The 14,198-nt window shown below is 24.5% G+C and overlaps 2 protein-coding genes across 2 annotated transcripts; one reads left to right on the top strand and one right to left on the bottom strand.

The window, feature by feature from the left end:
- Window positions 1–3,883: 3,883 nt before the first annotated feature.
- On the bottom strand, window positions 3,884–5,161 carry Phum_PHUM071420 (uncharacterized protein; the record flags this gene model as incomplete). The annotated part of the gene is made up of 3 exons (XM_002423544.1): window positions 3,884–4,090; window positions 4,980–5,073; window positions 5,118–5,161. The coding sequence occupies 3 exons, from the start codon at window positions 5,159–5,161 to the stop codon at window positions 3,884–3,886; spliced, it is 345 nt and encodes a 114-aa protein (XP_002423589.1).
- Window positions 5,162–13,360: 8,199 nt separating this feature from the next.
- On the top strand, window positions 13,361–13,753 carry Phum_PHUM071410 (uncharacterized protein; the record flags this gene model as incomplete). The annotated part of the gene is made up of 1 exon (XM_002423543.1): window positions 13,361–13,753. One exon carries the CDS (start codon window positions 13,361–13,363, stop codon window positions 13,751–13,753), a length of 393 nt encoding a protein of 130 aa, XP_002423588.1.
- Between the last annotated feature and the right edge of the window lie 445 nt (window positions 13,754–14,198).

The following is a 14,198-nucleotide window of genomic DNA, read 5'->3' as shown; positions in this document are numbered from 1 at the left end:
GAGAGAGAGAGATAGAAACTTTACAATTTATATACAAAATAAATTAAATTATATTACCTTAATCAATATTTATCATCACTCTATGCTTATTATTATTTTCTTTTTTTTGTAGATCTTGAAAAAAAAAGGATAACGAGGCCATTATTACACGTTTCCATTAATTGTATGAGAAGAAATAATAATGATAATAATAATAACAATAATAATTATTCAACGGTTTTTTAAATTAATCATTTTTAAAAAAAAAATGACATTTTTCAGTATCCGAATAAAAAAAAAAAATTTTTTTATTAAATTAATAATACAATCCTTCGATAAAATCTCATATTTTTCCTACTTCTATTTAAATAATCTAAAACCACGACAAATTTTTAGTCATATAATAAAAAAAAAAACAAATTTAATTACAATTTAAAAATCGACGTTGGTTTTTTTTTGGAGAGAAAAAAAAAGGGATAACTTTGGAATTATCCAAAGTGAAAACGATTGAAAAAAAAAACACCAATAGAATGGGATGATGATAATGATAATGATAATAACGATGATGATAAAAAAAAAGGAAAGAAATTCCGGTGGAAAAGCGTCGGCGGTCAAACGGTTAAAATCTGATTCGATTAATTGTCCGATCGATCACATAAATCTCGAATACATTCAAATATAATTTATAAACTAACCTGATTCATTTATCAGCCACAAAAGGGAATTAAAATTGTTCATCAACCTTTTTTATCGAGTTGTTTGTTTGTTTTTTTTTTGTTTGTTTGCGTTTGTTTGTAATGGAGAAATAAAATGGAAAAAAAAAACTGTCATTTTTAATCCCGATTTAAAATTAATTGGGAGGGGTAGGGAAGGCTAATCGTGGAATTAAAAAATTTAAATTTAACAATGGCTATTTTTTTAACTCTCTTTTAAATAATTTCTTTTTTTCTATTGCCACGTCTTAACGTACGAATTCTTTGTAATGGTTATAAAATTTTTGCATTTTTTCCTTTGTGGATTTTCTCGTCATCGTCGTCGTCGTCGTGTTTGTTTGGTATGATAAGGACGATTGATAAACCTGATAAAAAATTTTATTCGTTAACCGTTTTAATTATAAAAAATTATCCTAAAAAAAGAAAAAGAGAAGAAAATTTAACGAGAACTTGTCAAACTTGATAAATTTCTTATTAAAAAAGAAAAAATTTTGATGAAGTTGCACTAAGAGAGAGTTAAAAAAAATTTTAGTTTAATGGAAATAAAATTTTATAAAAAAAAAAAAAAAAGGTTAAAGTTCAAAAAAAGAAAAAGAAAAAATCCGGTGAAAGATTAATTATTATTGAAGATGACAAAAAGAAATAATAATAATAATAAAAAAAGCCGTCAGCGTTTAGGATGACTATCGCTGTCGTGCAGAGTTTTCTCCTTTTTTTTTTTTTTTAAAAAAAATTTCTCCTTCCACGTTTTTATATGCCATCAGGGTAATTATCATAGTAGATGAAAATGTTTCTTTTTTTTTTTTTTATTTAAACGGAGCTTAACTTTTTCAAGTTAAAAAAAAAATGGTGGGAGGAGGGAGAGGAAGAGAAAGAAGAAGAGGGGGAGGAGAAAGAAGAGGAAATTTTTTTTTTTTTTTTAAATATAAATTTTTTACCTTGATTATTTTTTTTAAGAATCATTTTAACTTTTCTAATTTCACGTTTTTTTTTTTTTTTTTTAACTAAATCTTTTGTAAGGATTTTATTCTTTTTTTTTCTAGTTACACGAATTTAAAAAAATTCAAACACACTTTTCCTTTTTTTTTTTTTTACAATTTTAACTTATGAATTTTTTTTTTTTTAATGTTGGCAATATAATTTTTCCCCGTGCAAACTTTTTCCCCTCTCCTCCCTCCTCCCCTTACTATTGACACGAAAACATTTTCGATTGAAAATGATGATTCCTTTTAAATTATTTATTTTAAAATTCATAAAAAAAAATTGTTTTCATTTTTCTTTTTTTTTTTTAAATAACAATTCGAATACAAAAAATTTAAAAATTCGTACGTCATTTAAAACTCGAGCACGAATAATTTTATTTATTTAAAATTATTTAATAATAAATAATGTTAAAAAATTTTCATAACGTTGACGAATTCATTATTCACGTGAAAAACGTTACGTATTTAATTATTAATAAATAATTTATTTATTATTTATTTATCGTAACGAATTGTTAATAATTTAACGAAAGTGATATAAAATAAAACAATATTAAAACGACGTTGGAAAATTATTTGCGGTTGTTTAATTTTCAAAAAAAAAAAAATTTCCAATTTATTTATTCATAAAAACGAAAAGGTAAAAATAAATCAGAAAAATTTTTTTTTTTAATCACCTGTTTAATTAAATAAGAGGAGGGGTAGGGGGAAGGGGTTAACTTAAAATAATAAAGAAAAAATGTGTGAGAAAAAACAAAAAACAGGGCGGGGGGAAGAGGAAATTTTTCATCGAGGGGCCACCCGTGCGTTTAGATTAAAAATTCTGAAAACTTTAAAACAAACAACAAACAAAAATTATTTTTGACCCGTTTTAAATTTCAGGTTTGTTGCTTGTCAACCTTTTTTTTTTTTTATTCGGTTAAAAAAGGAAAAAAGGAAAAAAAAGTTTTCGAATTGAAAAATGAGAAACAAAAAAAAAAAAATGCGATTTTAAAACGTGACTTAAAAGAGATTTAATTTTCTTTATTTCACTTTCTTTTTACCCATTTTTTTTTTTTTATTCCAATTTACATTTGATTCGCGCGCGCACCCCGGGGGGCCCCTGGATTCTCAAACCTTTTTAACTAAAGGCCCCCAAAGTTAATAAATCATAATTCAAAACACATTGGAATATTATGCTGATTTGACCCAGTTTTAACCGTAAACTCGGTTGTTTTTCACAATAATTTATGAGAGACTTTTTTTTTTTTTTTCATTCGATGTTGTTTGGATTTTTCACGGGTATAAATTTTTTTAAGATTTTTTTTCACGTAGTACTTCCGGAAATGATAATAATAATGATGATATACTTAAAACAAAAACCTTTGATTCACATTTTTTTTTCTTGATGTAAACAAAATTAATTGTTTTTAATTTTTTTTTTTTTCTTAAAATAAAGTACGTGGCATAAATATGTCTAGAATCACGTTTATTTTTATTTCTATCAACAAAAAAAATTATTATTTTTTCTCAAAATCTTATAATATTTTATTGTTTTATTTTTTCTTTTCCCCCTCCTCTCCCCTCCTCTCCTAATCCTCAGATGTAAAAACCATCCCAACAAAAAAACAAAATGGAAGACACAGTGGGAAAAAGGAAGCGGTTAGGAAAAAAAAAGAAAAAAAAATTTACAACTTATTTAACTAACTAAAACTACGGTAATGATTAATAATAATAACAACAACAATAATAATAATAATAATAATAATGCACATTCTAAATAATGGGAAAAGCGGTATATAAACAAAAAAAAAATTTACATTATTTTCTTTTTTTTCCTTCTTTGTTTTGTTGCAGCCGATTTAACAAACCAATGTTAAACTGTCACATAAAACAAGAATTTATATTATATAAAAAAAATGAATGGGGGAAAGAGAGAGAGAGAAAGAGAGAGAACAAAAGAATAAGAAAAATGACGATGCATTTTTTCTTTTTTTTCCTGTTGTTGTTTTTCCAAAGGCATTCGAGAATATAAAAAACAAATATAAAAAAAAAAATGAAAATTTTTTATTTTTTTGTCGAGTTAAAATAAAATTTTAGTTTTAATTTTATAAATGCGTATGATGTGAGTGCGCGTACGTGCGTGCGGTGCGTAAAACGCGTTTAATCACATTTTAAAATCACAATAAAAAAAAATTAAAATTAAGCCAAAATTATATTAAGGGTCATTTAAGGTTCGTCGTCCATTAATATTTTTCCGATTGCATTACGACATCTTATCAACATAATAAATGATAATATCGTTGACCAATCATCACCGATATCTTCTGCTGTTGAATCATTTGATTCCAACGGAAACAACCATTCGAGTAACGTTTTAAAAAAACTTATTTCCGTTAAATTTCCCCCATTCGTTTCGAACGCATCGTCCATTTTCTAAAAAAAAAAAAAATCGATTGAAATGAAAAAAAAATCATTTTTTTTCCATTCCGGGGGGAGAAGGGGGGTGATTTTCATAATTTTTGAATTTTCCCCCTCGCCTTTTTAATAACTACAAGCCCCGAGCTTAATTTTTACGTAAAAAAAATTCGTTTGTTACGAAAAAAAAAATTTTTATTACTTAAACCCGCCATCGTTTAAATATTACGTAAGAAATTTTATATATAAAAAAAATCAATAAATTTCCAAGGTGAATGTAATAATAATGATAATGATAATAAAAAGGACGTTTTTTAAAAAAAGGAGGGAAACCAATCGATCGATCGATTAAGTCAATCGATTGATTAGAAAAAAAAAAATTTTTGGTTACTGAAAGGGAAAAATTTTTACTTTTTGAATTTCTTACGTTCGTAGTGGTAGTAAAGTAATAGAAAAACTAAAAACAATACACGAGTGAATAACATTTAAGGTATGTGCCTTAAGAAAAAAAAATGACTGGCAATGACTTGAAACCTGAACTCATGATTTTGCTTCTTTTTTTTTTTTTTATCTCGATCTCAGCCATTTTTTTTTTTTTAAATATTTTTAAAGCAGAAAATAAAAATATAATAATATATAATAAAAATATAAAATAGAAATAATAAGTTAAATATTCGTTTAAAGCAGACTAAAATTTTATAATTTTACGTAATTATCGAAAAAGAAAAAAAAACCTATAAAACGGTACGATACGTACCTCAATTTAAGAAAAAAGTTTTTTTTTATTTATTACTCGAATTATTTATTTTTTTTAAAGAATCATTTTATATTCAAATTTTATTTATTAAAAAAAAAAAAATTACGTAACGAAAAATCAATGGATGAACAGGTATAAACAAAAACGTACCTGAAATTTATATTTACAATAAAAATCTATTTCATAACGTGTATTCCATTTTAATAAATAAACTCGGTATTCACACACGCACGAAACGCACCAACTAAAATGACTCAATAGTTAAAATGCATGATTTTGTTTCCTCACCGTTCTTCGTCCTCATAGTTATTTTTTCTATCTCTTTTTAACATTAACATGAAAAACATATACTCCCACTCTACCTGTCTATTTCTCTCTCTCTCTTTCTAGTTTCGTTACGAAAGACCTTGAATTTAACGGTTTTGCTTCATTCTAAGTAAATGTTTCGATTATTTTTATGTTTTTTTTTTTTTTTTTAATATTATTTTTATGGAATTTTAAATAATGAATACGAGGGAGGCGGGGGGAGGAAGGGGAGAGAAAGAGTAAGAATGATGATAATAATAATTATTATTATTATTACGTTTTTTTTTTGCTTTAAAATTCGAAAGACAAATTTTGCAAATGGTTTTTTATAACAATCATAATTTCAAAAGGAGGAAAAAAAATCCCCGGAGTCTTTTTTTCCTTTTTCGTTTTTTTTTTTACCATTTTCCAATTTTCATTGAAGTTTCTCATTTTCAAAATCGTAAAAAAAGGAAAAAAGGAAAAAAAAACTCAAAATTTTATTTTTAAGGTTCAAAGCTTTTTAAGCGAAATAAAAAAAGAAAAAAAAAAAAAAACGAAGTTTTCCACTCTCTGAAGTGAATACGTGGATTTTTATTTGGCGAATGAATTGTATTTGGAGGAGGAGAAGAAAAGAAAAGAAAACTAAAAGGAAAGAAGAAAAAGAAGAAAAAGAAAAAAAAATTGAAGTAAGATCGAAATAATAATGATGATGATGATTTTTTTTTTTAAAATTTTTTCCTTTTTATCTCCTAATATATTATCAATGAAAAAATTTTCCAACGTCAATTTTTTTTGCTTTCCTTTATTTCTTCTACGAATTCGAAAAATAGTTTTTGGCACATTCCCTCTCACCCCCCCCCTAACAACTCCCTTCCCAAAAACCTAGTTCGTTTCATTCGTTTTTTTTTTAAATATTTTGTAACGTTGACCGATTTTTTATTTTTCGTACGGTTCGCCATAATAAAATTATTACTTTAGGAGTGGGAGGGGGTTGAAAAAGAATAGCGGGGAGAGGAAAGGGGAAAATTTAAAAGAGGTAAATTTAATTCCCTTTGGGGCGTAAATAAAATTTAAAATTAAATTTTATAAAAGAGTAATTTTTTAATAAAAAATAAATAAATAAATAAAAAACGTTTTAAATTTTATTGGTTTCGATGAGTTAAGGGAATAAATTATTACCTGATGCTTCTAAAAAAAAAAAAAAATTTTGTCCCGATATTTTTATTTTTTTTCAACAAAAAAAAAAATTTTTTTTTTTTTTTTTTTTTTTTTTTTTTTTTTTTACGGACCCCCCAAAAACCTACACTGCAGCACTGTTTTCCATTTTGGAAAATTTATTGCTGTTCCCCAACAATTTATCTTTATTAGGTTCAAAAGCTCCATATCTCCACGCACGCCTTTCCCTTTTCTCCTTCCCTTTTCCACGCAGCATCACTTCCACGTACACGCACAAGCCCCCTCCCCCTTCCCTCCTTCCCCTTTACAACACGCACAATCTTTACGCGGAAAAATTAAAAAAAAAAAAAAATTTTTTTTTCTTTTTTTTTCAGTTAAATTTTTACGTTGATTTTGACGTAATTGTTTTTGTCGTCTGCTTCTGTTCGGATTATTTTAATACGTTTTGTGTGAAACGGGGGGGGGGTTGTGCGTAGAGTTCACCTCAATAATTTTTTTTTTCTTCTTTTCGTTGGAAAAAGTTTTTCATCTTTTCCTCTTTCGTTTTTCTTTTTTGATCTTTCTCCTCATTTTCATTTCATCGTTTTCTCTTTCGAATGCCCTTTTTTCGTTTTCTTTCTTTACTATCGTGACGATCCCTCATTTCAAGATTTGATTTATAACATTTTTACTACTTTTTCCATTTATTTTTATTGCAGACGAAAACTTATGCCCCTAAACTATTTTTCCAAAACCATTTTCTTACTTTCATGTCACGCCCATTTCCAATCCAATTCTTGTTTATAATTATTATAAAATTTATTAAAACTTTTTTTTTTTTTTTTTTTTTATTTACACGACGAAAATTATTAAACATTGTCATTATTGTGTTTAATATATATTATTTTTTTTCGTGGAATTAGATAATATATTTATCGTACGTAACGGTTTTTTTTTTTTTTTTAAATTAATTAATCGGGTCAGAAAAACAAATTTTACACATAAATTTTTTTTTCCCTCCCGTACCGTACCGTAAAGTTTTTAATTATTATTATTATTATTTTTCCGAGTTTACCTTTGACCTTTGACCTTTTTTTTACTTCTTCCTTAACATTCAAAAATTTTTTATACCTTTTTCGACTTTTTCGACTGAAACTCTCACATCATCGCATTTCCCTCCCCTTTTTCACGCACAAAATAAAAAAAAAATTTCTGTTAAAAATTTTTTTTTTCATTTTCTATCTCTTTCTCTCTCTCTTCTTTCCTACCGTTTTGTTCGTTCACTCTTTCTCTCTTTCTCTTTTTTTTGTAATTTATTCTCTTTTGTGCTTATTTATTTATTATTTTCACCTTTTTAATGGATTATTTTGGTGATATTTTTTAGAGCTCATTCCTCCTTTTTCTTTAGAATTTTAATGAGCTTTTTTTTTCTTCCACTTCTTCCTCTTCTTCTTCTTCTTCTTTTTCTTTTTGTATATTTTTTTACTTATTAAAGCTTTTTTATTTCAAAAAAAAAAAATTATTTTCTTCTTTTTGATTTTTATTCTTTTATACTCCTTTTTTTTTTTGTAAAAATTGTTTCAATTTTTTTTTTTTTTACCTTCTTTTATTTCTTTTTAATTTATTGTTATCTTTTTAACAGATTATTATTATTATTATTATTATTATTATTATTATTATTATTATTTTCTTATTGAAATGAATAAGAAAAAAAAGAGAATATAATTGTTTTTTCTTTTCTTTTTCTTTTCCATCTTTTATTCTCATTATTTTTATATTAAAAAGTATAATCCTGATTATCAAAAATTTGTAAAACTAACTTAAAAAAAAAAAGAAAAACTTTTCTACCTTTATTTCCCTCTCTCTCTTTCTCACACTCTCTCTCTCTTTTTTAAATCATTCATTTAGGCCCTTTTTAATTAATTATAATCGTTTACTTTCTATTTCATTTCATCATTTTCCTTTTTTTTTATTCCAAAAAATAATTAAAAAATTTTTTTTTTTAAATAAATTTTATCGATAATTATTTTTAGGTATTATTATTATTATTATTTTTATTATAATTATTATCAATATTAAACGACGATGATGAAATTTCACGTATTTTTTAAAAATTTTTAAACATTTTTTCCAGGTTACTATCCGATTTTTTTTTTTTTTTGAGAGTAAGAAAATGTCGAACGTTTATCTCTACTACGATTTTTTTTTGGTTTAAAGTGTCATTAGATTACGTTTAAATTTTTTTAACGTGGCTTCTACGATAATCGAAAATTTTTTTTTTTTGGGCTAAACTCCTCATTCTTTTAACTGCGTTTTTTTTTTTTTTTGTATTGTTGTATGTATGTTTAGAAAGGTAAAAGGTAGGAATTTGTTTTGTTTTTACACGCAAATTGATCGTGTCATCAAGACAATAAATAATAATAATAATAAAAAGAGCGAGTGACATTAAAGTGTACATGTGGGATTTGGAGTGTCTCCAACTTATTTTTGTTTAAATGTTTCGTTGGGAAAAAAAATGTTTAAGAGGAAATAGGAAAGAGTAACAAATTTAATTGTTTATAATCAAAAATTAAATAATAATTAAAATTCTGATTGGCTGATCGAACTCGTATACTAACACACCTCGACGAATTCGTATTATTATTATTATTATTTAATAAAAAAATAACTTTTGTCAACAACCGAAAAAATTTTCTTTAGTTATTATAAAAAACACAAAGGACGGAAGAAAAGAGTTAAAATGACGATGATGATGATGATGACGATGACGATTATCTTTTTTCTTTTTCTTTCTTTTTCTTTCCAAGATGAATTTGAAACGTCAAGATTTTTCCCTTTTTTTGAAAAACAGTACGAAAGGTCAAAGCTTATCACAAAGAAAATTTTTTTATTTTTTTTAAAAGAAATTCAAATGCGCATTACTTTCCTCAGTTCCTCGTAATTTACGAAAAAAAAAAAATTTTTTTTCCTTCTTCTTTTTAAAATAAAATCTTTATCATTATCATTATCATTATCATTACGAATTTGTTTTTTTTTTTCATTTTAATAATAATAATAATAATAATAATAATAATAATAATAATAATTTAAAATTTAAAATTTTTCTTTGTTTTAAAAAATATGAGATTTTTAAATAATAAAAAAAAAAAAAAATAGGTCGTAGTGTAGGTATAAAAACACCCGTGCGTAGAAAATTCCAGAAAGAAAATGAGTCGTATTAATTTACAAATTTTTCGTAAGAAAAAATAATTAAAATGTAATTTGGTATTTGATAGTAATTAAAAACCGTAATAAAATAGTTTCTTTTTATTTTTTTTTCTTTTCTCCTCCTCACCTCCTCCTTAACGATTACAAAACATCCTTTTCTTTCGGATTCGTATTACTACTAATTATCTAGAATCAATTAAAAAAAAAAAAATTTTTTTTTTTTTTTGGATGTAAAACAACAACGTGGGAATAACTTAAATGTAAAACATGTGTAAAAACGTTGTCGAATAAAAAAAAAGAAAAAAAAAAATTTTTTTTTGTTAATCCACCGGCTAAAAAAAGAAAGAGAGAAAGAAAGAAAGAAAAAGGATAAAATAATATAGCAAAAAAGGAAAAATGAACTGTCTTGAAAAAGTGTGTCTGTTTTAAGACACACAAAAATTGACATATTTAATGATAAGCCTTCCGAAAAAATTTCTTTTGTTTCAAGATTGATCCAAAAAAACTTTGAATAAATTGCCCTCGAACCAATTTAACCCCCAAATAATACAACTAAGTAAACACAATTTGAGTTGAGAGGATTTAAACAAACACACAAACACGCACACACGCACACACAAAAATAAAACTGGATTTATAAAAAAACAAAATGTCCCTTTTTACAAAATAAATTTATCTATTCACAATCCATAAGTCAAAAATAAAGATTTTTTTTTTTGTATAAAACACAAAACAAAAAACTTTTCTTTCCTTTATTTTAAAAAAAAACAATAAAACACAAATAATAATAATAATAATCAATAAATTGATTTCATAATAATAATTGAAAAATAAATCGATAACTCTATAATATTCTCATTTAAAAATCTTATCTTTATTATTATTATTATTAATGTTTTTTTCTTTCCCTCCCTCTTTTACGATTTGAAATTATTATTATTATTATTTTTTTTTTTTTGTTTCTCAAATAAAAATTTTTTTTGTAATTAATTTTATCGATATTGTAAGAATTATATAAATCGACCTAAACCTGACTTTAACGAACATCCGGATGTCGACAAAATTTTTATTTTTTATTTTTATTGTTCGCGTACCTTGAATGATTGACCTTGAATCGCGTCAATAAATTTATTTATTTTGACGACGTGCAAAATGACGTCATCATTTTTTTATTATTAATTAATGTACGCGTAACGAATCTATTTATTTACGTTCATTTTTCAACGTTATTTATTACTTTTTTTTTTTTTGAAAAGTTTTTAAACATTTATTTCAGGTATCCATCCATTCCGTTCCCACAGGAATAAAAATGCTTTGAAAATTGGCCACACTATAAATGCTTTGTGGTATAGTTCCACTAACCTAACAACACAATTTTTGGCGAACGAGCAAAAGGGTATCACATTAATTTTTTTTAATTCTTTCCGAGCGTACCTTATTCGGATGGGTAAGAGTGAGTTATGCCTTTAATTAACCTTTGGTAATACGTATCTTCTGCAGAAGGTAACCAAGTTTTTAAAATGTAAAAAATTATATCCTGGTTAAGCTGTCACACATTGACAATACAACAACAAAAAGTTGTTCTGGTTGTTTCTATGTATTGTTTTCATCTTATTACCATAATTAATAACTTTTCTATTACTATTTCTGAGAAATAAACTTAAAACTCACTATTTCAAATGCCACATAAAATTTTTATTTGTGCATTTTGCACTGTACTATCACGTAATAAAAATTAAAACAGAAAACAATCTATGCATCCAAAATCAATCAAGAGCAATATTCTAGAAATTTCATTGTCAAGGTCAAGAGTTTTACTATCATAATTTTTTTGCAAGCAATTAAATAAATCATTTAACTATTTATAATCAGCAAAAGAAATATTTGTCAATATACAATGTACATAAGATCAAAATATTTGCCACAATTAAAAATAAAAATTATAAAATGAATTACTTACCGGTGTTGAATCAAACGTACGGATGTATCTTCTAAAAAAAATTTCATCACTCACTCTTTATTCCATCAATGTAAATCGTTAACTGGTTAAAAACATATAAAATTTTTTCGCTCAACGGAGTTTTACCCGCGTTTTATAACTTCCGGTTTATTTTAAACCTTTGTTTTTAAATGTGTTATTTTGTTGTTTTTAAAATTATTTATAACAAAGTTTATTTCCTCGTAGAGCGGGGAGAGGGGGGGGGTAAATTATCGTGATGATGATGATGATTTTAAAAAATTCAATAGAAAATTTACGTTTATTAACGGTCGAAAATATAAATAAAAAAATTATGAGGGGGGGGAGAAAATTTTTTTTTTACGATAAAAAGAAAAGAAGCGGCGGTTACATTGTACACGACATCAAAAGAAAAAAAATTTTTTTTTTATTATATAAACTTCTTATATAGCTTATTCTCGTAAAAAAAAAAAAAAAAAATTTTCTTTAACCTGTAAAATTGTTTACCTTTTAAAAAGCTTTTTTTACGTTCGTTTAAAACTTTAAAAAAAAAGGAAAAAGTTGACTTTACGGCCCATTTTTTATTGCCAGTTTATACTAAAAATTTTCCCTCTTGAAAATACCATCATTTTTAATGTTCAATGAAAAGTTTCATTCCCTCACGTGCCAGATCTTAAAAAAAAAAAAAAAAAAAAATTTCTATCTTTTTCTTTTTTATATTTACAAAAACTATAACTTTCTCTTTTTTTTCTTTCACTCTTTTTGTTTTTATCATTTTACTTTTTTTAAAAAAAAAAAAAAAAGTTAGTCGATTTTTTATTCATTTTGAGAGGTGGATGAATTCAAATAAAAAAATAAAATAAAATTTTTTTTTTTTTGGTTTAAGAAAAGAAGGTAATTGGAAGAGTTGAAGGAGTTTGGTAAATAATGATTAAGATTTTTAAAAGCCTCTGTCGATGTGCATAATGAGCTAGCTACCTAGCTAGCTTTCAGTTTTCAAGTGGATTTTTCATTTAAAACTTTTCTAAGAATTCTAATTTCCTGCGTTGTAATAAAATGATAAAAAAAAATTTTTTTTTCTTTCTTTTTTTCTTTTTTTTTTTTTTCGACGTGTGACTCGTTTGGAAAATTCCCTTTTTTGTTTTTAAATTATTACTACGAATTGCATCAAATATTCAATCAATCGAATATTCATTTCAAATAAAAAGAAACAAAACGTTGTAAATCAGATTCAAAATAAAAATTAAATTTTTTTTTTTAAAACCGCCAGTTTTAACCTTTTCCTCCTTCCTTCACCCCTCCTCCTCGAAAAAAAACAAACATTTTTTTTTCTTTTATTTTCCTCCTTTTTTCATCATTCTATTTATAAGGTTAAACAAAAACGGAAATGAAGTTTTCGTGGTGCCGGATTTCCACTTGAAAGAAATACACAATGATTTTACATAGTAAATTTTGTGTGTAAAAACTTTATCATTTTTATTAACCCTAAAAAATATAGCCTTAAACCTTTTCCGTAACAATCACATACATTTCTCTCTCTCTCTCTCACTCTTTCTCCCTCTGGTTTTTTTTTAACATTATTAATTATAAAAACAAATAAAAAAAAAATTATTATTATTTATATAAACAAACGTAAATATTATACGTATGTAAACGACGAATGGCTGTGTGTGTGTATAAAAAAAACACGTAAATAAAGCAGAAGACGTGTGCTCGTATGAATGTAGAATATAGTCGTAGAATGCCTTCTTTATAAAAATAAACAAAAAAAAAAAAAAAAAAAATTCGTTACAATGTATATATAAATATGTATTTATACTTTTGATTTAAAAAAAAAAAAAAAGAAAAAAAGATGTAATTAAAATAAAAATATATTTACGTAAACATATACATATACATATATATATGTATGTATGTATATATGATGGAATCACAGGATAAAATAATTAAAATAGAAGAAAAATACAAAGCTGAAATAGCAGAAATGAAAGCTCGTTTCATAACGGAAAAAGAAGAATTGACTACGTTGTTTTTAGAAAAACTAAAAGAAGTTGAAAACTATCATAAGAAAATGTTACAAGATCTCGTTATAAAAAGCAATACGGATTTAGATGCAATACAATCAAAACACGAAGAAAAATTATCATTTATTTCCGGTATACATAATAAAGAAATCGAAGGTTTGCAGTGTAAAATTGACGAATTGTTGACGGCAAACGAAGAACTTAAAAACATGTTAACGGCCATTAAAGAGGATCAAAAATTTTCCAAAGAAAATATCGTCAACCTATTAGAAAGTGATATAAATAATAGTTGAAAATAATAATAATCATCATCATAATTATCATCCTAACCATAATCATAATCATAATAATAATAAAAAAGTAAGTTTTGTTTATTTTTTTTTTTTAAAAAGGAGATTAATTAAAATAATAATAATAATAAATAAATAATTGTTTTTTTTATTATTAATTACGTAAGCCTTACGTAATTTTTTTCATTTTTTTTTTTTTAATTAGTAAAAATTTTAGTTAATCGATCAATTTATTTATTTATTTATTTATTTTATTTTATTTATTTATTTAATTTTTTTTTATTTTGTATAAAAATAAAAAATAAGTTTTAGTTGTTTTGTTTTTTTTACATAAATAAATAAAAAATAAAAAATAGAAAAAAAAATAATAAAAAATAACAAATAAAAAAAATTTTTTTTTTTTTTGTTGGCCTGCGCACAATTTTATTAAGTATGTTTAATATTATTA

Source organism: Pediculus humanus, genomic scaffold, assembly GCF_000006295.1.
Source record: "Pediculus humanus corporis 1103172107423 genomic scaffold, whole genome shotgun sequence".
Classification (NCBI taxonomy): Eukaryota; Metazoa; Arthropoda; class Insecta; order Psocodea; family Pediculidae; genus Pediculus; species Pediculus humanus.
Note: the sequence above shows the minus strand (reverse complement) of the source record. Positions and strands in the feature narration are given on the sequence as shown.